The sequence below is a fragment of the Eptatretus burgeri genome, chromosome 8 (genome assembly GCF_056783735.1).
Source record: "Eptatretus burgeri isolate ZD-2024b chromosome 8, Ebu_testis_v1, whole genome shotgun sequence".
Lineage (NCBI taxonomy): Eukaryota > Metazoa > Chordata > Myxini > Myxiniformes > Myxinidae > Eptatretus > Eptatretus burgeri.
This window is the reverse complement of record NC_140968.1, coordinates 37,426,605-37,448,696: the sequence shown is the minus strand read 5'-3', so window position 1 is coordinate 37,448,696 and position 22,092 is coordinate 37,426,605. Positions and strand designations below refer to the sequence as shown.

The 22,092-nt window shown below is 47.6% G+C and overlaps 1 protein-coding gene across 3 annotated transcripts in view; it reads left to right on the top strand.

Annotated features, from left to right (window-relative positions):
- HEXD (hexosaminidase D) overlaps positions 1–22,092 on the top strand; it is a 134,177-nt gene that overhangs the window by 75,619 nt on the left and 36,466 nt on the right. For all 3 annotated transcript variants that reach the window (XM_085891592.1, XM_085891593.1, XM_085891591.1), the window contains exons 4-9: positions 8,962–9,156; positions 10,502–10,611; positions 12,342–12,429; positions 17,179–17,343; positions 18,081–18,264; positions 19,817–19,888. In XM_085891592.1, the coding sequence (XP_085747718.1) occupies positions 8,962–9,156; positions 10,502–10,611; positions 12,342–12,429; positions 17,179–17,343; positions 18,081–18,264; positions 19,817–19,888 (814 nt within the window). The remainder of the gene's footprint in view (positions 1–8,961; positions 9,157–10,501; positions 10,612–12,341; positions 12,430–17,178; positions 17,344–18,080; positions 18,265–19,816; positions 19,889–22,092) is intronic.

Genomic DNA, 22,092 nt, shown 5'->3' with positions numbered 1-22,092 from the left:
GTCGAGGCGTGAAGCAGGGACGCGGGAGAGGGCTCAAGGGCGAGCGTTCGCCGGAGTCGGTGCGGTCCCAAGGCCCCGCTAGCGGGACGGAGCGTCCGCCATTCCCCTCCCCCGACCACGAGCATCAACAATTCCCCCCCCCATCCGCGCTGAGATAGCGCCGGTAACCCCGTCCGCTCCCCGCCCCAATCGTGGTGTCGATCGACCAACACGTGCCTGCGCAACGCACGACAAAGGAGCTCGCCGACCATACCAGGGGCATGGAGTCAGGCGCATTATGCGGACATTGCGGCGAGCCCGCCATAGCACCACGAGGGCGTGGGTAAGCCCCCTTCAGTCTCGTGGACCTGGCCAATCACCCAGGTCTCACGTTCATTTGGTCCACGGACCTGTCTGCCTCCTTGCCTGTGAGGGTGGCTTGTATTTTATTTGCTTTTGGTGTAAATGTGTGTGTGTGGAGCCAGTCTATTAAGTAAACCCGTATAAGTGCTTGTACATTGCTTTATTCGGTTGTAGCTCTGCGTTGCTTTTATTGTTTTGACTGTTATATGTGCATTCTTGCTATAACTGTAAATACGTGCTTGTCTGAGTGTGAATTAAAAGTGCTTGTCAAATTGTTTCCCGTTTCGTTGCGTCCTTTCCTTCGTTTGAAAGTTCCATCTTGCATCACGTAAGGGATTGGTAGTGGGTGTAGACACCCAAGAAATAATCGGAACCCTCGAGGTTGGCGATAACTCCGCTCGGTTATCCCTGCAGCACGGAACGAGCCGCTTAAGCGGTTCGTGTCCGGAGTCGACCTGCATCGTGGTACAACTCCTCGGTATGCTACCCGCGCGGGTCCTTAGGTATATCGACATTCGGCGATTCACCCTATTTCGCGCGAGTAGAATGCAGACTGGGTTGTGGTGAGGTTAAACCCCCAGCCGTGGCGAACTCCTTGGCGGTAGTTCCAAGAGGGTCACGACTGAATTGTCCGTTCTGGTGGGCGACTCGTCGCGATTTGAGTTACGTAGCCGATCGCACACCAGGCGGGCGAAATTCGTAACACTGGTGTGCAGGAGTGTGGGATTCAAATCCACCTCGGTCTCCAACTAAATTTACGGGGATCGGACCAGGTGTGTGCGAAGCACCCCCCCCCCGTCCCCCCCAAATTACGAGCAAAGCTAAATTAATCCCTTACGAGAAATAAGATGGAGTTTCAAGGCGAGCGGGAGCCGGGGGTTTTAGAGATGGATGTAGAATGTGTAGAACCCATGGTCGAGGATGAAATCCCCGTGCAGGACATTCCCATTGTGATGCAGGAACAATTTCCTCCTCCAACCGAGCCCAGAACCCGAAATGGGTGCGGCAGCTGCCGCGGTGTATGACACCTCCCCTCCCCTCTCCGCCAAAAACCCCCGATCCTTGCCGAATCGGCTCAGCCGAGTGCACTCGACATGGCGCAGTTATTTGCAATGCTGGCGGAAATGAATAACGGCTTAAACAACAAGATGGACGCGAATATGCAACAAATGCAAAACGAAATGAAGGCGAATTTATAAGAAAACGCAAAGGAAATGAAGGAAGAATTGAAGGAAGAAATAAAAAACAACATGGAGGCAAATACGCAAACACTGCGGGGTGAGATGCAGTGCGTGGGGCGATGCCTGCAGGCGGGCATAATGGCGGTGCCACCTGCTGGAGCGAACGAGCTTGGGAGGAGTGCAACGGCTGTCAGGCCTGCAATGGAGGCGGGTGAGGACAAAATAATTCGGGAGTCGTGTTGGGCGAGGGTAGTGACAGAGAAAGCAACAGTGACGGTGACACAGAGGGAAAAAGTAAATGTGGTGACTGCGACGTGTAAGAGACACGTGGCGACGACAGAGATAATAAAGGAAATATAAATAACAGAGACGAGGGAGATGGAAACGGTAGGGGAGAGAATGCACGATAAAGACGGGGTTAAAGACGAGCGCGCGCACACACACACACACACACACACACACACACACACACACACACACACACACACACACACACACACACACACACACACACACAGTTAGCGAGGCTTAATGGGGGCGAGCTGGCGGACTGTTTAGGGACCCGGTGCGAGCAGCTGGATAGCCTCCTTCAGGAACGGAGGGAGACGCTATGCTCCCTTGAAGCGAGTCACGATAAGGCGGGTCCGGTCGAGCTTCGCGGAGTTGAGGGGATGAGTGCTGTTGATGGGTGCACGTGCAGCTTGGGGGGTATAGAGGCCCCGGAACCCCTTGTGGTGGTACTAATCCCCAGTGCGATTGTCCCGGTGCGTGTGTTTATAAATGTGGCAAAATGCGTGCTGCAACGCACGCATAGCGCGGCTGCAAGGGCGTGTGTGAGAGCGACCGCGTGTGTGTCAGAGACCCCGTGTATAAAAGAAACCCTGTGTGTGGATGAGACCCCGGGTATGAGTGACACCCCGAGTGGGAGGAAAACCCCGTGTGTGAGTGGTGTGGTTGCGAGTGTGCTGGGGTGCGTGCCTCCCAGCACACCGTGTGTGAGTGGAACCACGTTTGCGAGGGAGGTGGCATGCGTGAGTGAACGGCCGAGTGTGAGAGGGACAGCGTGTGTGAGGGCGCTGTATGTGAGGGAGATGACGGTGGGCATGAGCGAACATGCAGCCGCGTCTCCTGGTGTGAATGTAATGGAATGGTGTGTGAGCGTCGAAAAACGCAGGTGTGCGTGGGTTGAATGGCGACGACGACGGCGACAATTGGACAAAGGCCGGGTAGCGGCCGTAGTTGTAATGGGGACCTCGCCGGGTTTGCACGGTGCCGAGCGCGAGGTTCGGGCCATGCTATCGCACGAGGCCGCCACGTGCGCGCTTGCGGGAGTGAAACCCGGTCCGGAAACGCCAGCGGTGGATGTTGCCGATCCCGCAGACGGACAAAGGTGAGGCTGGATAAACGGATTTGGACCGGATGGGTTCTCCACGCGGACGTGTGTGTGAAGCTCTATGTGGCCTGTGCAGTGTGTTCTGTTCGCAGAGCGCACGACACAGGTCACGGACGGGCAGAGCACATGTGTTCGTGTGGAGAACCCCTCGAAACGCGAGGTTTGCTTTGTAATGCACAGGGTGACTTCATGGCTGCAAGTAGGGTTGGAATCCGGCAGGAGGGGAGATCCCTGCCGGATGGTACCGTCCAAGAGGGACGAGGTACGCGAACAGCGGCCATGACGTCCCGCAAAAAGTGCGCAGGTTGCGAGTTTCCGCGCTGGTGCTGCGCAAAAAAAAAAAAGCAAGCCTCGCTTCGGGTGAACAGGATTCCCGGGCAAGGGGTGCAGGACCCCCCTGCCTGGGCAAAGGAATAACACTAGTTAGGGGGAAGGGTTAGCATAGCTTGACTGGCTTCATGGGACAGGGGTAAGTCCTCATGGAGCCCGTGGAATGGATTAGGTGGAGGGATTCAGTTGAGATTTAGGATGGGAAAGTGATTAGAGGATTTGGGGACAGTGACAGACTGTAGAGGGGACGTAGCTTAGCTATGTAGTGTTAAAAGGACCGTGCTATAGAGTAAGGGACGATGTGGGAGCACGAGGTAGTTAGGCGAAGTAGTGAGCAGGATGGCAGGATGGCAGGATTCAGCGATGTGTGGAAAGGAAAGTGTACTTGTTGAGTGAGTGAGGACAGCGGGTCTGTGGGTATGGAGTGATTGGGGAATGCATGATGCGATGAGGGATTGGGGGGAGGAGTGATTCCCGCCCAAGGGACCCCGGGGTCAGTGTAGAGTGAGTAAGTGGGTTAGTCAAATTGACAAAATGGAAGTCGTTTTGCTGTTGGTGGGAATGTAGGCTCGAAACCTGTTTGAAGGGGTGCAGGAGCCCTGTTGACGGGCTGGGAGCGTGACTGCGAAAGGTGAGTATCGCTGAGTGGGTACCCCGGGCACCGGGCGAGTCGGCCGCGGTAGGCCAAGGGCCCATGGGGGGCCGGGATAGTGTTGTGGGCACGGGTGCGCCCGCATGATGCGGGGGCCCGGGGCGTCATAGGCCCACCAAACCACCACAGCAAACCCCCCATCACCTTCGCCTTTCTTCTTCCACAACCATCAACCACACCACCAGTCAACACCAACACCGAAATCTTCACTTGGTAGTGGGTGTAGACCCACTGCGTGGGCAGTGTCGTGGGTATGGGTGACCATCGGAATGGGGCCCGGGAAGCCAGCCTGGCACGTTAGTGTTTCAGGGGAGTTGCCATGGAGGGCGCTCCCCGGTGTTTAGGGAGTTGGTAGGCTCGGAGGCAGTGTAGTGCCCGGGGGTGCCATCGTTGGGGAATCGGCAGAGGGTAGTTCCTGCCAAAGGAGCCACGCGTCCCAGCCATGAGACCATGTGAGGGCACGGGAAGAAAATTTGGGGGGGGGCCCGAAATTGTGAGGACACCAACACAGGCGACGGGAATCTTGGTTGTTAGAACCGATAGTTTAAGCGAGAGGCGCTTGTTGAAAGCCCCGGGGTAGTTAACAGTTAAATGGTTAGGGTAGATAGGAAGTGTACCCCTCCGCACCATCCATCCCTTCGTTCTTGTTGTGGGCCGCTGGACCCACTTTGGGTTAAGATCGCTGAAGTCCGAGGAGGCCATCCTGAGGCTTGAGTTGGGCCTCTACACAGGACGCTAGCTCTCCCTTATTCCCCTCCAGGAAGGGAACGTAGGGTTGGGAGTAGGCTAGGTGACACGATAGGTTAGCCGAACAAAGACGATAAAGGGGGTTAGGGGACGATTTATAGAAGGGAAGTGAAAATAAAAATAAAAACAAAAAAATAAGTTGGGACTAAATTGGGTTTTGACAAAGTAAGGGGGTGGGTATGGACAGAGACAGGCAAAGGCGATAGGTTGGGAGGGAGACAGTAAGTGGGTCCGAGCCCGCCTTCCGAGTGGCCGGCACCACCGCACTCCCTCCACCAACCTCCATCTCAAGGCAAGGTGCCGGCCAACTTCATCTGCTGGCTGTTGCTGCAAGGCCTGTGCCGGCCGGATCGTCTGCTGGCTGTTACTGCAAGGCCTGTGCCAGCCACATCGTGTGCTGGCTGTTTGCTACGAGGCCTGTGCCGGCCAACGTCACCTGCTGGCTGTGTTTGCTGCAAGGCCTGTGCCGGCCAGTTCATCTGCCGGCTGTGTTTGCTTTAGCGGCCTTGTCATGCCATGCCTTGCCAGTTCATCTTTGCCATCCATGCCTACTGCCCTCGTCATCTTTTGCCCACGTTCTGTTCTGCATTTCCCCCCCCCCCCTTGTTCATTGCCATGTGTGCCAGGATCGTCGCGCAGTTTGCGAGGACTGCCCTGTTGGAAGCTACAACACGGGCCTGCAGTGGCGACCCGTGCACCGTGTTTGCGTCCATCCATCCATCCATCCATACATCCGTTGCGTTCATTGCATGTGCCACTTGAGCTGGCACGGAGACTGCATTTGCGCAGCTCATGCGCCGTTTTGTTCACTGCGTCCATGTTAAAAGGGGGGAGGTCCTGAACCGCGTGTGGGCGGCCAGCCACGTTCCCTGTCACCTGCATTACTTGAGCCAGAGACTGCGTGTGAGCAGCCTGGCTCCCTGCTAACTTTTCTCTTTGCAGAGTCCATCGATCCTGGACCATGGAATAGTGCAAATTATAAGCTTAAGTTGTTAAGTTGTGAATTGCAAATATGAGTGCGCCCCTGGCATGTGAGTCTTAGCGCCGGCAATTTATTTAAGTCGTCTGGATGAGTGGGTTTGTTTAGTTAGTTACTCAGCCCGTAGGTTATTTATTTTGGGGACACGAATACACTGAATGTCGCACTCAGGGATCCGAAGGTAAAACTTACTCGGGGAGAACGACACATGATGGCACATGAAAATTCGACGACTCGGGACGAGTCTGTAAAAAGGGGAGGGGGGTAGTGTTACTGCTGCGGAAATTTGCAATACACCAGAAAGGTCCTCAGGTGAGATATATCGATAAGTTCATGTGTAGTTAGTCCACACCCGTGGTTTGGAGGGAATATGTGTGATTCATCCGGGCTGCGACGCTTTGAGTTAGCCATTTTTCTTTCTCTGTCGTTATTTTGGACCATTAAGCCGCCAACAACTCAAACACCACCACCTTCGCCTCTTTACTTTCACAACTCCATCCCGCAAACATCGCTTCGCCGCCATTCCCAAACGACGCCCGCCAACAACCAAACCACCACAGCAAACCCCCCACCGCCTTCCCCTTTCTCCTTCCACAACCATCAACCACACCACCAGTCAACACCGAACGTCGTGCTGTCCAGGGCCCGTTCGGTAATTGTTGCCGAACACGTCGAGCCGCGAGTACAAATGGATGCCTTTGCAAGAGAGAATTCGGATCAAGAGAGGCTCACGCCCCTTTTTGCCCGACCAATGGCTAAACGTCGGGTGGCGTGGCCCCGCCCCCAAACGCGATGCATGTGGACTCCTTTTAGGAAGGAATTCGGATCAGGAGAGGCTCACGCCCCTTTTCGCCCGACCAATGGCTGAACGTCGGGTGGCGTGGCCCCACCTCCAAGCGCGCGAATTAGCATACACGCTCCTCCTCAGGTCGATAAAGACACGAGCACAAGGCGACTCGCGTGTGTCGCGCCGGGTGTCGAGTTGGGGCGTGTGTTGGGTTGTGCTGAACTGTGCGGTGCTGCGCTGGCTGGGATGGTCGAGTCAAGACGAAGGTCATCGCTGAGGTTGTCGTTGCGGGGATCGGACGGCGAAGGCGACGGAGCTCGGAGTTGAGGTCGAGGGACGAGTTGCGGCGTGAAGCAGGGACGCGGAAGAGGGCTCAAGGGCGAGAGTTCGCCAGAGTCAGTGCGGTCCCAAGGCCCCGCTAGCAGGATGGAGCGTCCGCCATTCCCCTCTCCCGACTCCGAGCATCAACAATTCCCCCCCCCCATCCGCGCTGAGATAGTGCCGTTAACCCCATCCGCTCCCCGCCCCAACCGTGGTGTCGACCGACCAACACGTGACTGCGCAACGCAAGCCAAAGGAGCTCGCCGACCATACCAGGGGCACGGAGTCAGGCGCGTTACGCGGACATTGCGGCTAGCCCGCCATAGTGCCACGAGGGCATGGGTAAGCCCCTTCGGTCTCGTGGACCTGGCCAATCACCCAGGTCTCACGTTCATTTGGTCCACGGACCTGTCTGCCTCCTTGCCTGTGAGGGTGGCTTGTATTTTCTTTGCTTTTGGTGTAAATGTGTGTGTGTGGCGCCAGTCTATTAAGTAAACCCGTATAAGTTCTTGTACAATGCTTTATTCGGTTGTAGCTCTGCGTTGCTTTTATTGTTTTGACTGTTATATGTGCAGGCTTGCTATAACTGTAAATACGTGCTTGTCTGAGTGTGAATTAAAAGTGCTTATCAAATTGTTTCCCGTTTCGTTGTGTCCTTTCCTTCGTTTGAAAGTTCCATCTTGCATCACGTAAGGGATTGATAGTGGGTGTAGACACCCAATAAATAATCTGAACCGTCGAGGTCGGCGATAATTCCGCTCGGTTATCCCTGCAGCACGGAACGAGCCGCTTTAATGTTTCGTGTCCGGAGTCAACCTGCGGCGTGGTACAACTCCTCGGTACGCTACCTGCGCAGGTACTTCGGTATATCGACATTCGGCGATTCACCCTATTTCGCGCGGGTAGAATGTGGACTGGGTTGTGGTGAGGTTAAACCCCCACCCGTGGCTAGCTCCTTGGCGGTAGTTCCAAGAGGGTCACGACTGAATTATCCGTTCCGGTGGGCGACGCATTGCGATTTGAGTTTTGTGGCCGATTGTACACCGGTCGGGCGAAATTCGTAACTATATATATATATATATATATATATATATATATATATATATATATATATATATATATATATATATATATATATATATATATATATATATATATATATATATATATATATATATATACACACACACACATACATATGTTTGAAATTTCAACCTGATCGGCCGCATGATCTGGCAGCCAGAATTATTTAATGCTTTGAATCTGGCTGTCTTCAGGGATTTAAATCAAACTTGGTACAAGTATGTATCATGATGTAATAATGTGGGTGGAGACATATCTGGCGACGTCGCAACATCAAAGAGTGCCCTTCTGTTTGTTTTGTTGTTGTTTTTTTATCATTTATTGTCTTATTCTTCTTTTGCTGATGTGTTATTACATCACCTTGTTTCTAGCAGCCCTGTTGAAACCAGTCATTATGGTCCTCAGGGGTCACACAATTCTGAAAATGTAGTTGCTCTTTTGGCAAGTCCTAGTGAATTTGTTTGGCTGAAAATAATATTTCAGAAAGGACAAATACAAAAATTAGGGAAAGGGGGTGGGGGGGGGGGTGTAACGGAATGATAAACAGCCTCAAAACCAAAACGATTTTGCTCCCAGCTGTCGGCTTGATCAACACGAAAAACAAATCGGACAGGAGACAACAAGGTACAATTTAACATGGAAAATTCAATGGAAATATAACAGAAAAACATCCGTTTCAGAAAACTTAGCTTTGATTGAGGTGGAAGGAGCGTGCTGCAGATTAGACTTGCATGTGGAGCAACCCCAAACCGGAAGTTAAAGCAACTCCGAACCAGAAGTCAGAGAATCTGGTACTCAATTTACATCCACTACCTCTCGCTATCTAATTGTGATTTGCTTTGTCTCCTTCCCTCTTCTTTTTCCTTCTGTTTGTTAATCTTCTTGTTGCATATGTGTGTTGTCCCACTGTCAGTTCATTACCTTCTTCTACCCTCTGTCACCTCGCTCTTCCCTGAGATTAAACTTTGTCAAAAAAAAAATCTTCACTTTCTGGTAGAATCCTGACGTTTGTAAGACTTTGCCATCCAGCAAAAGTAACCATTCGTTAGGCATGAGCACAGCAAAATTCACAGAACGTGTTTAAACGCAAAAGGAAAATGTATCAGAAGTTATTACCACCAAATGATTTTTTTTATGCCTTTATAGCAACAAAAGCAGCCGGTGCAGGAGAAGAAAGAAGAAGAGAACAAGTTGGAGCAGGTGCCAATACAGATGGCCCAGCAGATCACTTTACCACCTGAGCCCAAGTCTGTGATTGAAAAAGACTACGGCCCATTAGGAATGAAACTTGTTCATTTGGACCTCAAGGGGGCACCGCCACGGATTGAATACCTGAAAAAGGTAGCCACATCTGACATGCGCTCATTACCTTTGTTCACATCTTCCAGTATCTGATGCTTGGCACAGAGCAGGTAACTTAGGGCCACCTGTCAGAATCAAATGCCTCACACTGACCGTGCCTGCACCAACGTCTAACAGCAAGCATGACACAAGCTCCAACAGCACCAACTACACACATGTCCCCATGTTTCTTAACATCTCTGCTTTGTTTGAAACCTGTCAAGAGGTGTGATGTACAGTGCACCCCCATTTACCATGAGTAATACTGGTGCATCTTCCATGTACATGGTACAGTAATACTGGTACACCATGACTGGTGCATCTTCCATTTCGCTATTCTTTGTTGTGTTTTTCATTATCCAGTACCTGAAATGTTTCAGAATGTGGAACACGTGTAAAGATAACTTGCGTGCAGTTCACATTGAATTGATGCTGATCGATATCAGTCGGAACAAATCCAGTGCACGCTTGTCATGCTCTTGTGCACTTTGGTTAAACCATCCACTTTATCAAGAGATCTTCTCCTCTTCTTCTTCTTTCGGCTGCTCCCGATAGGGGTCGCCACAGCGGATCATCCGTATGATCCGCATAGTGATTTGGCACATGTTTTACGCCGGATGCCCTTCCTGACGCAACCCTGGTCACCTCTTACGACACAGGGATATGGTACACCTATTTTAACCGGGGTATACACCGGCCCAGTATACTGGTACTCATTTCGCTGACCTCGGAAGGATGACAGGCTGAGTCAACCCTCTGGTGTATTAATTCAGTGGCTCAACGGGGCTTGAACTCAGGACCTTTTGGATCCCAAGCCGCTGCCCTAACCACTGCGCCAACACCAGGCTATTGCCACTTTATCAAGAGATATGGTACATAAATGTAATGAAGTCTTCCTGCACACAATCTTCCATGAAAAATTGCCAGGGAGTGAGGAGGAGTGGGGAAGGGGGGTTTTGTGGAAGTTTTAGTTATTTACACTTATTTTGTGCAGATAACTATAGATATTTACACATTGCTTGTATATTAATAATTTATTTGACTAATGTTTATTTTGTTCATGTTGGCATGCATTGCGTTTGTTCAACTTTAAAAAGTGGAAGTGATTGGTTATGTACTCTTATACCGAACCACACACCAAATGTGCATGATTAATTGCAGAGCCACTGTAAAACTTGTGGTGTTTACCCTTCCAGTTCCTTGTTTGAAATGCTTGCCGTGTGTGTGTGTGTGTGTGTGTGTGTGTGTGTGTGTGTGTGTGTGTGTGTGTGTGTGTGTGTGTGTGTGTGTGTGTGTGTGTGTGTGTGTGTGCGTGCGCACGTGCGCGCGGTACGTACCTCTCCAGTTGATCATGTATGTGGCTCATCTGGGAGCTGATGGCTTGCTGATTGAATATGAAGACATGTTTCCTTTCTCCGGTGACCTAGAAATTCTACGCAACGCTAATGCATACACGTATGTTTCCTGTGAGGATGTGAAGCTTAAACACACACACACACACACACACACACACACACACACACACACACACACACACACACACACACACACACACGCACACACACACATTATAATTTATTTGCAAACTTTTGAACAGTGTTTTATCAGAACTACTCAATAATGGTGTGGACATGGTTGAAACAGAGGGTATAGAAGTCTCTCACTCTCAACTGCATGCACAGTGCCATCAGAAAGTAGCTACACAAAATACCCCATAATGACAAAAAACATGTTCTTAGAAATTATTGAAAAAGAAATAATAGTACAGAAATATCTAATTTACATAATATTCAGCTGCCAAAGTCAATACTTGGTTGAAGCGCCTTTGGCAGCGATTAGAGCTTCGAGTCTTCTTGGGTATGTCTTTATCAGCTTTGCACATCTGGATTTGGGGATTTTCTCCCATTCTTCCTTGCAGATTTGCTCAAGTTCTGTCAAGTTGAATGGGGAGCGTCGGTAAACAGCAATCTTCAAGTCTTTCCACAGATTCTCAATGGGATTCAAGTGTGGGCTTTGGCTGGGCCACTCAAGGGCTTTCACGTGCTTGTTCTGAAGCCACTCCAGTGTTGCTTTGGCTGTATGCTTGGGGCCATTGTCCTGTTGGAACGTAAATCTTTTCCACAGTCGAAGGTCTTTGCACGTACTCTCAAGCAGGTTCTCAAGCAGGGATGGTGTTTGATGGGTGATGAGCTGTGTTCGGTTCCCGACAGATATAGTGCTTTGCATTCAGGCCAAAAAGTTCAATTTTCGTCTCATCAGAACACGTAATCACTTGCCTCATGCTCTCAGTCTTTTACGTGCCTTTTTCACTTCGGGCATGCTGTCATGCACTTTTTTCTTTGGAGTGGCTTCCATCTGGTCACTCTCCCATAAAGCCTAGATTTGTGAAGTACTGCTGAAATTGTTGTCCTTCCGGTAGGTTCTCTCATCTCAGCCAAGGAACTCAAGTGCTGTCAGAGTGGTCATTGGGTTCTTAGTCACCTCCCTAATCAAGGTCCTTCTTGCCCGGTTGCTCAGTTTGGTCAGACGGCAAGCTCTAGGAAGAGTCTGGGTAGTTCCATATTCTTTACATTCTCTAATGATGGAGCTCACTGCGCTGTTGTGAACTTTCAACACTCTATAAATTGTTTTATACCCTTCCCCAGATCACCTCACAATTCTATCTCGGAGTTCTACAGACAGTTCCTTGGACTTCAGGGAGAGTTTCTGCTCTGACACGCACTGTCAACTTTGGGACCTTATATAGAAAGGTGTTTTTCTTTCTAAATCATGTCCAATCTATTGAATTGGCCACAGGTGGACTCCAATCAAGTTGTAGAGACATCTCGAGGATGATCAAAGGAAATTGGATGCACCTGAGCTCAATTTGGAGTGTCATAGCAAAGGGGTTGAATACTTTATTGACTTGAGACATTTCAACTTTTCATTTTTAATTTGTAAAAATTAAATTTAAAAAATTCCACTCTGATATGATGGGGTATTTTGTGTAGATTGGTGACCAAAAAAAATCTCAGTTTTATCCATTTTTAATTCAGGTTGTAACAACAAAATGTGAAAAAGGTAAGGGGTGTGAATACTTTCTGAAGGTACTGTACATAAGGGTCCATCACGAATCGATTTTAGAGGTACAGTTCAGGGTGTCAGTGATGAGCATGTGTTTGCACGATATGTTCCTTTGCCCTCAGTATTACGGAAATTGAAGAGATTCAAACTCTGGCTGCAATTCAACAGCTGAAGGTCATCCCCCTCATGCAAACTTTTGGGCATCTGGAGGTTTGTGGTTCATTGTAATGTCTTATCAATGTGCAAGAAGCTGCATCACACCATAGCATTCTATTATACACATGCAACTATTGGGGATGCCTCTTTATGGTGGTTGCACCACCCCGGTCCGATGGACTGGCCAACTCCCTTTCATCTTCCACACGAGCACCTCGCACACAAACATTCAAACACCACACATCACACTCAACCATGCATCACATATCCACAACAAATGGTTCTTTCTTATTTTATTCTTCTTTGGGGAGTGACCTCCATATATCCACAACAAGGTAGGTCAGGTATGGGAGCATCCACTTTCCGCCTGTACTCCAGAGGCCTCCGTCTGGCCATCCCCCAGGCATATGCCTGGTCCAACCCCATCTCCTTGAGTTGCTGATCAACCTGCTGCAAACACGAGGCATGTGGTCGGGCCATTGGCCTTGTCCACTCACGAGGCTCCCTCGCTGAGAGAATTGGTGAGCAGGATCAGTCAGGAAAATGAGCCACATGTTCATACAGCCACAGCTGATGCTCACGGACTATGCAGGTACCAAATCTCATTTGAGTCTCTCTCAGCAACTGCTCATTGGACACAAAGTCTGACCAGCGATAGCCAAGGATTCTCCGAAGAGACCTGGTACTAAAGGGATGAAGTCTCCATCTCAGATCCCTGGTCAGAGTCCAAGTTTCACATTTGTAGAGCAAGACTGCAAGCACCAAGGACCTGAAAACTTGGACTTTCGTCATCCTCTGCAGGTACCGACAGCGCCACACCCCACGATCCAGTAAATCCATGACTCCCCAGGCCCGACCCCGATTGACCTCTGGCTCACAGCCAATGGAGACATGAATATCACTGCTAAGGTAAGTGAATCTCTCTGTGACCGCAACATATTCAGCACAAACAGACACAGACAGGACAGCTGCATCCAAGATGTCATTGAAAGCCTGTATATTAGTTTCGACCCAGAAACCTGTAGTCCCAGCGGCTCCGACTCCTGATTCAGCACCTCAAGAGCCCCCCAAAGGATATCCTTCCTCCCAAAAGATGTCTCCGCAAAGATGACTGCAGGGTAATTCCACGTAATAATGGACATGAAGCATAAAATATGAAAATGTATTTTTCAAAAGCATTTCTGTTGGACGGTGTTTAGTTAGGTCTGAATTTTCATAATTTATGCGATATTTACTCCGTGGATGATGTCACGTGATTTGGCGGCCATCTTGAAAGAACTGCCTCAACGTCTTCCAACGGTAAGTCATTCTGTCTGTTTTCATTTTGTCAAAAATATGGCTATTTGATGAATGTTTTAATCCGAAGTAGTATTCGCTGATGAATATTACTGATTCAGGATCAGGCTGTAACTACTCATCAACATATTTGGTCCATTTCTCTCTGTGCCTATAGATCAACATCAACGAGGCATATGCAAGCAATGAGGCTTATACAAGCTGTTAGACAACCGAATGTTCGCTGATGTATGTAGGAGATTGTATAGATATCATAAAATGCGCCCTAGCTTTGACTATCCAATATGTGATCGCATGGGTTACGTTCGTTACATTGCTGAGTTACGTCCATTACAGTGAACTTTTCAAAATATTTTAACAAACAACAGACAGATCGTATCATTGGAATATAGAAAGTATGCTACTAATGCTTAGTTTGCTTACCGTGAATGAAAGGTATACTACAAATTCGTTATTTCGCAGGATTTAAGAATTGTGGCCAGTTTTAGTTGTGTCCATTTTGATGTTACGTCCGTTACGCCTCTTAAATGTTGATTTTTGCTTTCGTAGTAGACTACACAGTGGGGTTTGTACCAATATCAGAAAGCCATAGAGACTAATTATGATATGTAATAAAGAAACTCTGTAATATGGCCAACCTTTTCAAAATTTCAACATTAGTGATGCAATTTTTTCTCAATGTTACGTCCGTTACACTGGAATTACCCCACATCATCTGCGAAATCAAGGTCAGAGACCTTGACATTCACCAACGATGCACCGCAGCTTGATCTCTCCAACATCCTCCACAGAATCCAGTCCATACAATTGTTTAAAAGTGGTGGGGGCCAGTACACACCCCTGACAAACTCCAGTAACAACTGGAAATATGTCAGAGATGGTATCGCCACATTTCACAGCGCTCTCAGTCCCAGAGTAGACTATAGTTCAGACATCAGATTGATCAGTTTTGGTGGCACCCCAAGAAGACCGAGAATAATCCAGAGGGCATCCAAATTCACTGAATCAAACGTTTTGCAGAGATCAACATCGGCTGCAAGCAGCCCCTGCCGAAACTCTCGTCTGCATTTGGTGAAGAAACGAATGGCAAGGATACAGTCAATTGTTGGCCTCTAAGGTGTAAAGCCTGACTGCTCTTGATGCTGGTGCTCATGCAGATGGTGGCGAACCCTATCGAGAATTATCTGAGCAAAGACCTTGCCCGGCATCAAGAGCAGCGTCACCCCTCGGTAGTTGCTGCAGTCCTGGTGCTCACCTTTCTCTTTCCAGAGAGGGACAACAAGGCCCCTCATCCATTCACTTGGGATGATGCCTGTGTTCCAGGCACAGAACTGCATGCAACAATATGAGTACAGTACATTCCACCAGCTTTGACAAGTTCAGCATGGATGCCACAGATTCCAGGAGCTTTAGCCCATTTCAACCGGTTCACCACAGCCTTTGTTTCCGCAAACGAAGGTGTAGTTGATTGTAGTTGATTGGAGGATCAGCAAAAGGGATAGTTACACCCCTGACATCCAACTCAACAGCTGGTAGGTCAGCCTGGTACAGCCGCTCAAAGTAACCAGCCCAACGGGCCTTCATTTCAGTCTCCTCCGTCAAGAGCCCACCACCCTCCACCCTAACTGCAGTATACCGAGGGATGTACTTGGAGGAACGCAAGGCACAAATTGCCCTGTAAGCAGGACGAGAACACTCAACCACAGGTGATGCTCTACCTCCTCACAGATTTCTCACACATAGGCCTGCTTGTCCACCCTTTGCGCACGTGCAGTTTTATGCCTCAACTCCCTGAACAGCTCAGCTCTGCCATTAAGCCTGGCCCTGTGACTCTGATCAAGGGTATCCAGTGTCCATTTGGAGACAAAATTCTTCTTCGCCCTGCGTTGAGTTCCAAGACATCAACCAGCAACATCAAGGATGGTGGTCTTGAAGGCACTCCACAACTCTTCAGGATTTTCCAAAGCTCAGCCTGTTCGCAAACTACTCTGCTTCCCTCTCAACCTTAAGCTTGGAAACATCCAGCAGAGGCTGGGATGGTATCATTCTCCCAGATTTAAGCTGCAACTTCAGAGTTGCCACAACAAGCCTGTGGTCAGTATTGAGGAACCGAGTACTCTGGTAGACCCTGCATTTCTGGATCATCCTCTAGCGACCATCAACGAGCACATGGTCAATCTCCTTTACCACACCACCAGCGCTGGAATGCGGAGTCCAGCGATGAGCCTGTGGGCGCTGAAACCATGAACCAACCACCCTAAGTCCATGACCTCTTGCAAAGTCAAGGAACTTCGTGCTATTCTGGTTCACATTTGCAGACCCATGGGGCCCAACACGTGTCTCATAACCATCCCTATCAATGCCAATCGATGCATTGAAATCCCCCAAGACTATAAGAGTATCTCGCCTGGGGCACTGATCAACCACAGACTCGAGCACGGCATATAATGCATCCTTCACTGTGAGATCACTCGCCTCAGTCGGAGCATATACAGAGACCAGGGAAACGAAACCCAAGGAGTGACGAATGCTTTGTCTCATAATACGCTCGCTGACCGGTGTTACGTCATTTATCTTTGGAGTCAGGTTATTGGACACAGTTACAGCAATTCCTTTGGCATGATCAGACCAAGAGTCGGTGTAACCACCCGCAATGATCTTGCCTCAATATGGTCTCCGAATCTCAGAGAGTGCTGCAATACCAATGTCAAACGCTTGAGCTTAGATGACAACAGAGGCAGGTGATCATCCTTTCTTCAGAATGGGACATTCCAGGCACCCAACTGAAGGGACCGCCTCAGGTTAACCCAAGGAGGCCGCCATCTGGTGGATGACACCTCAGCACCACTCCGCCACACACCACCACAATCTGACCCTGGATGTTTACCCCCATGCTTTTGCTCCTATCATCAAGGAATGGGAGTTACCCACACCCACATCACCCGAAATGCAATCAACAAACTAGGCCCAAACAGTATCCTGGGCAGGAAACACCCACCCATCCATGACAGAAACTACTCTCCAGGTCCGATCGTTTTCACCTTGCATGCCTCCGCTGTGGACACCACCCACAGCTCTTTCAATACAAACACAGACTCGATGACACCTGCAACCTCTGCCAGGCTACCCCACACACAACAAAACACATTACAGAAGACTGCAAGGTCCTAGCACAACATCATAGATGTGAGGGATCTCCTGGTCGCTCCTGGAGAATCGATCGGCTATCTCCGTGCAGCGGGCCTGTTCATGCAGAACTGACCGGGGCAACACAACAACACCAACAACATATTGTCTCTGGCTCTGCCCCACCATTTGCCATTTTATTTTCCTCCAACAATTGTATAGTTCAGCAGAATAACTGCAAGCTGTTACCTTATCAAGTATAGCCCCATAATAGATAACGAAAACCAAAACCAAGATTTATTTCTCCCAGATTTTTCTCCCAGATTTCTCCCAGTGGAATCTTTTTCCGTTGAGTAATTGTGGCGTTCTGCTCATTGGCAGTTTGTCCTGAAGCACAAGCGGTTCTGGCCTCTGCGGGAGTCGGAGCGACATCCAAACTCCCTAAACCCTCACCTTTCGGGCTCGCTGAACCTGGTGCACAGATTGCTGCAGCAGATCCTACTGAAGCACCCGGCTGCTGAGTACGTGCATATCGGCTGTGATGAAGTGAGTGTGGTTAAGGACTCGTGTTCTGATCTATTCAGTTGATCTTCTTCTTCTTCTTAGTATGCAGCACAAGGCTGAGAGATAGCATTATTGGCTGAGGGTGTGGTTGTGCCGCTGATGCAATGCCCTCGGGTGGTTAGGGCAGGAATTTCGAATATGGCCATGCTGCCAGCGATCTTTAACGTCCACCAATGAATTCTAGCAGACTGGACGCCCATATATCGTCCAACTGAGAGACGGCACACACATTGATGAATCATCCTGCCTGTGAAACACTGGAATGATAGTTTATAGCTGGGTCTGAATTCAAACCCAAGCTAGACAGCTAAGAGGCGAGTTTGCGTACCTCAAGGCCATCCTGTCAGCCCTATTGAGTTGATAATTATCGATGGTTAAAAACAAGCTGAGTTCAGCATATGAAAATGCACTTTGCCGACAGAATCGATAGCTCTGAAGTGGAGTGCTCTCTTAAGAGATTACTCGTTCTTGCTTCAATGTCTACCAGTGACAAATCCAACTAAAACTCATTCTGATATGAGGGACAATGTTTCTGTCCTTAGAGGGCATTTTAAATGGACCCTTTTCATCTGTAATCCCACTGAAAATAGGGCTTTTGAATCGATACTTTGCCATTGGCTAATAAGTAAAATGGGATGTTCATGGCCCACTTGACCTCTTGCTGTGCTTTGTTTTGCTTGTATGACTTTATTGTGATGGAGCGTTGCACTATTGTAAAGGTGTACCAGCTGAGCGAAAGTGCCGAGTCAAAGGCCTGGTTGGCAAGGAACGGCTCCACATTGGGAGGCATGTTCTTGGATCATGTGAGTGCTGTGGCCAAGCTGCTTGGAGAATTGCGACCTGGTACTCGGGCACTTATCTGGGATGACATGCTTCGTACCATCGATGAAGCCACCCTTCGGGGTATGCACGATAAGCCATCGTAAAATGTTTGAACGCTAAGAACTCCTTATTGAAACTTTTCAACCTCAATTGAGTATTACCATTTATCTTTTTATAACTCGGAAGACAGTTTTCCTATCTTTTTGCTGCATAAAATGTATTTCTTTCTTGGTTTCCACCATTGTTGCTTCAACACTCTCACAGCTCAGAGATTGCTGTTCTTCTTTCGTATGCAGCACATTACTGTGGGTAGCATCATTTGCTGTGGGCGCAGCTGTGCTGCTGATGCAGCACCCCCTGTAGGTTAGAGCAGGAATTTAGAATTTGTTCAGGATGCTCAGTTTAATGTCCATCAGAGAGACGACACACACATCGATGAATCACCCTGTCTGTGAATATCAGGATAACCGTTTATAGCTGGGTTGGGATTTGAACCCAGGCTGGACCGCTATGAGGCGAGTGTGCATACCTCTGGGCCAACCTGCCAACCCGAGAATCCCTTCCAGTATTAATATAACAAAACAACAAAGTATATTCGAACAAAGAAACATCTTGAATTAAGCTAGATTAAAAAAAAAATTGTACACAGTACAGAGTCAAAGCTTGTGGAAGAGCAAGAGCACTGAACGGATCAGGACAAAACAGTGCAAAAGGAACAGAACAGAGAGGGAGGGGGAGCACTGGCAATGGAGTTGAAGGACAAAAAAAAGAGGGAAACTTGAACAAGCAATGAGTGTGAGGAAGAATGAAGGGTAGGGAGGACCAATAGAGTGGACAGGGTGGATGCAGAAAGAAGCTCTCAGGAAGGGAAAACTGCAAATTTGGAAGGAGTAGGGCTGGGGGGGGGGGAGGTAGGGCTAATGAAGTTAGAAAAGACAATGGGTCTGGATTGGTGATTATCTGATGATCCCATCAGACATTGTTTTGGGTGTGGAGGTACGAACGAATGGTCTTGTGTGGGCGGCTTAAGATATTTATTTGATGGCACTCTGCCCTGCACCCTGACAACTGCACAACCAGCAGCCTTAATTTCAATTGTAAAGATTTATTGGTGGTTGCAGCATACCTAACAATTTTTTCATGGAAGTAATTAGGTTCCCTTCTGCAGCAGTTTAACATCACCATCGGTGCCGTACCGAAACAAATTATGCTGTGCCACTTCACTTTTACGAGTGGGTTGCTTGTTCTCTTTGCCCCGCCGGCATGTTTTTTGGTAATGTCCAATTTCGCTTTAAGAACCTTTGCTGTGAGAGTGTGTATTATCCATGCAGAATCTGAAAGGTCTTGCATGCACTCCAAAGGAGTTCACATCACCTCAAATGTATTGTTTTTGGGGGGTTTTTTTGGAGATAAGATTGAGTGCATTAATTATGTAGAATTGGTTTATTATTTGATTTGGAATGCGCAAATGGTTTGACTTGCCTATTATAGGCTGGTACAATATCTTTCTGGTCTTGTCTTGCCTTCAGTGGCAAACACTTTGCAAGGTTGTTCTTTTATGAGACTTTGAACTTTCAATCATGCCAAGACATGCCCATATATGTGCATTTGTTTTGTGGTTGTCTCTTTGCAGATTCCAGACTGCCAGAGCTTGTTGAGCCAGTGGTGTGGTCATACATGCCAAACATGAATGTAAAAGTAAATGGTACGTCAGAACTAAGGCTTAATAGGCTTCCAAGCCGACAGGCAGGAAACCTATTGCTCTTGTTAGGAATATTAGCCCATCCGCCCGCACAGCCGGAGTCTGATTTTTGCAATTATGTGTGTATTTGTGTCCCATGACTTCCTTTGTTTTTTTAACCATTTCAGCTTTTGTCATCAAATTTTCAACAAACATTTATTATGAGAATATGGAGAAGACTAATTAAAAATGAGACCACTGAGAAATGTAGCTGTAGCTGAGAAATGGACCTGTAGCTTATCTGGGCCTTGGCCTAATGTCATAACCCAAATTAATTTGGTAGAATTCTGACTGGAGGGTCTGGAGCAGAAGATTTTTGAAGGAATTTATACGATTTTTTTCCAAAATTTTTACTAAGTCCACCATTTTGACACACTTCCAGTTATGTGATCGGCATGGCCTCCGTTATTTAACATTAGGACCGTGTCCTAATGTTGTGACCCAAATTTGGTCTGGAGAAGATTTTTGAAGGAATTTATGTGATTTTCACAAAACTTGACTAAGTCGGACATTTTGACACTTCCAGTCATGTGATCAGCATGGCCTCCACAATTTAACATCCCTACCCTGTCCGAATGTTGTAACCTAAATTTGGTAGCATTCTGACTGATGGGTCTGGAGTAGAATTTTTTTTTTATACAAATTTACTAGGTCGGCCATTTTGACCTACTGAGTCATGTGACCCGAACGAACTTTGTTATACCTATTAGCAGTCAGGGGAGGAACGTTGCTGCAAAATTTCAGCTGTATCGGCCCAGTGGTTTGGCCGGAGAAGTCTAAAAAGAAGATGAACTGATGGACAGTGTGCAATGACAATACCTGACCTGGAATGTAAATTCCAGAGAAGCTAAAAATGTTACTACTTTTTTTTTGTAGCTGGTTTTTTTTTTTTTCGTTTACTCTGAGTACAAAGCAGATGCAAATGGGCTTTGCATTTTGGGTTCTTCTTCGGCATCTTCTCCTTCGGCATCTTCTCCTTCTTCGTCTACTACTTCTTCCTCTCGTTCTTCTTATTCTTCTTCTTCTTCGTATACTTATACTTCTCTTCTTTTTTTCTGCCCCCTTCTTTTGAAAACTGTTACAGCTGGCTATGCCAATCTCTGCACATGTTTAAGCACACCCTTGAAACTTGATCCTAACAGATTTGTTTTGTGGAGATTGTTGTCCTGTATTGGTGGCCATCTTGGATTTTGTCCCACATGTAAAACAATCTTCTTCTGCAAAAGTACTAAACTGATCACCATAAATTTGGCAGACAAATTATCCCTTTGAAACTTCCGCTCTAAAAACTCTGGAAGCTCACTATTGGTTGAATATATGACATAATCACAAAACACTTAAATTTGACAAAATAAGTAGCTTACTATACCTAGTTTGACCTGCTGATGATGAATGGGCCACAAAAACTAACAATTTACCTTCTTTTGTTTTTTTCGCTGCTGACAGTGGATTTCGGCTCCATTTTCCGAGAAAACGTACAAATGGGACCCCATTTTATTTGCAAATTCGGACTGTTGCTCAATTTTTGAGTTATTGTTGATATTATTATTATTATTATTAGACCCAAAATTGATGCAATTGAAGACTTGATGAGAATAACCAGAACAAGGTCAATTTGAAAAAAATAATTCTTACATATTATGTACTTCAGTCGTATTTGTGACTTGTAGGCTTTATAGTCAGGAGGCCCAATGCAGAATAGTGTACGACCCTGCTGATTCCGTGTTAGAATAGTGCAACAGGTGTAAATTGACTGTCCAGACACACAGAAACGTGAATCAACTTGTTGCCAACTCTGGATTTGGATAATATGGCCGCCATGACAGTTTACAAAATGGTCGCCATTAAATACACTTTTCGTCATATTTCAGCCGCAAATTGACATGAAATTACAAAATTAGGGTCGATTTCCATGTTTTTGAGCATGCCTGAGCTGATGGGAGTATAGAAAAAAACATTGCTCCATCCATTTTCTAAAAATAATATGACTTGTTTTTCACTATATTATTTTTAAAGAAATGTTCAGGCTCGAATTAGAATGTCTGATTATACAAACCACAATCAATGAATTTTACAACTTTGCTATAAAATGAACCTAAACTACATAACTGTGTGTTTTTCTGTTACCCAGGACTAACTGAAAAATGAAAGCCGCAAGATTTCTCACA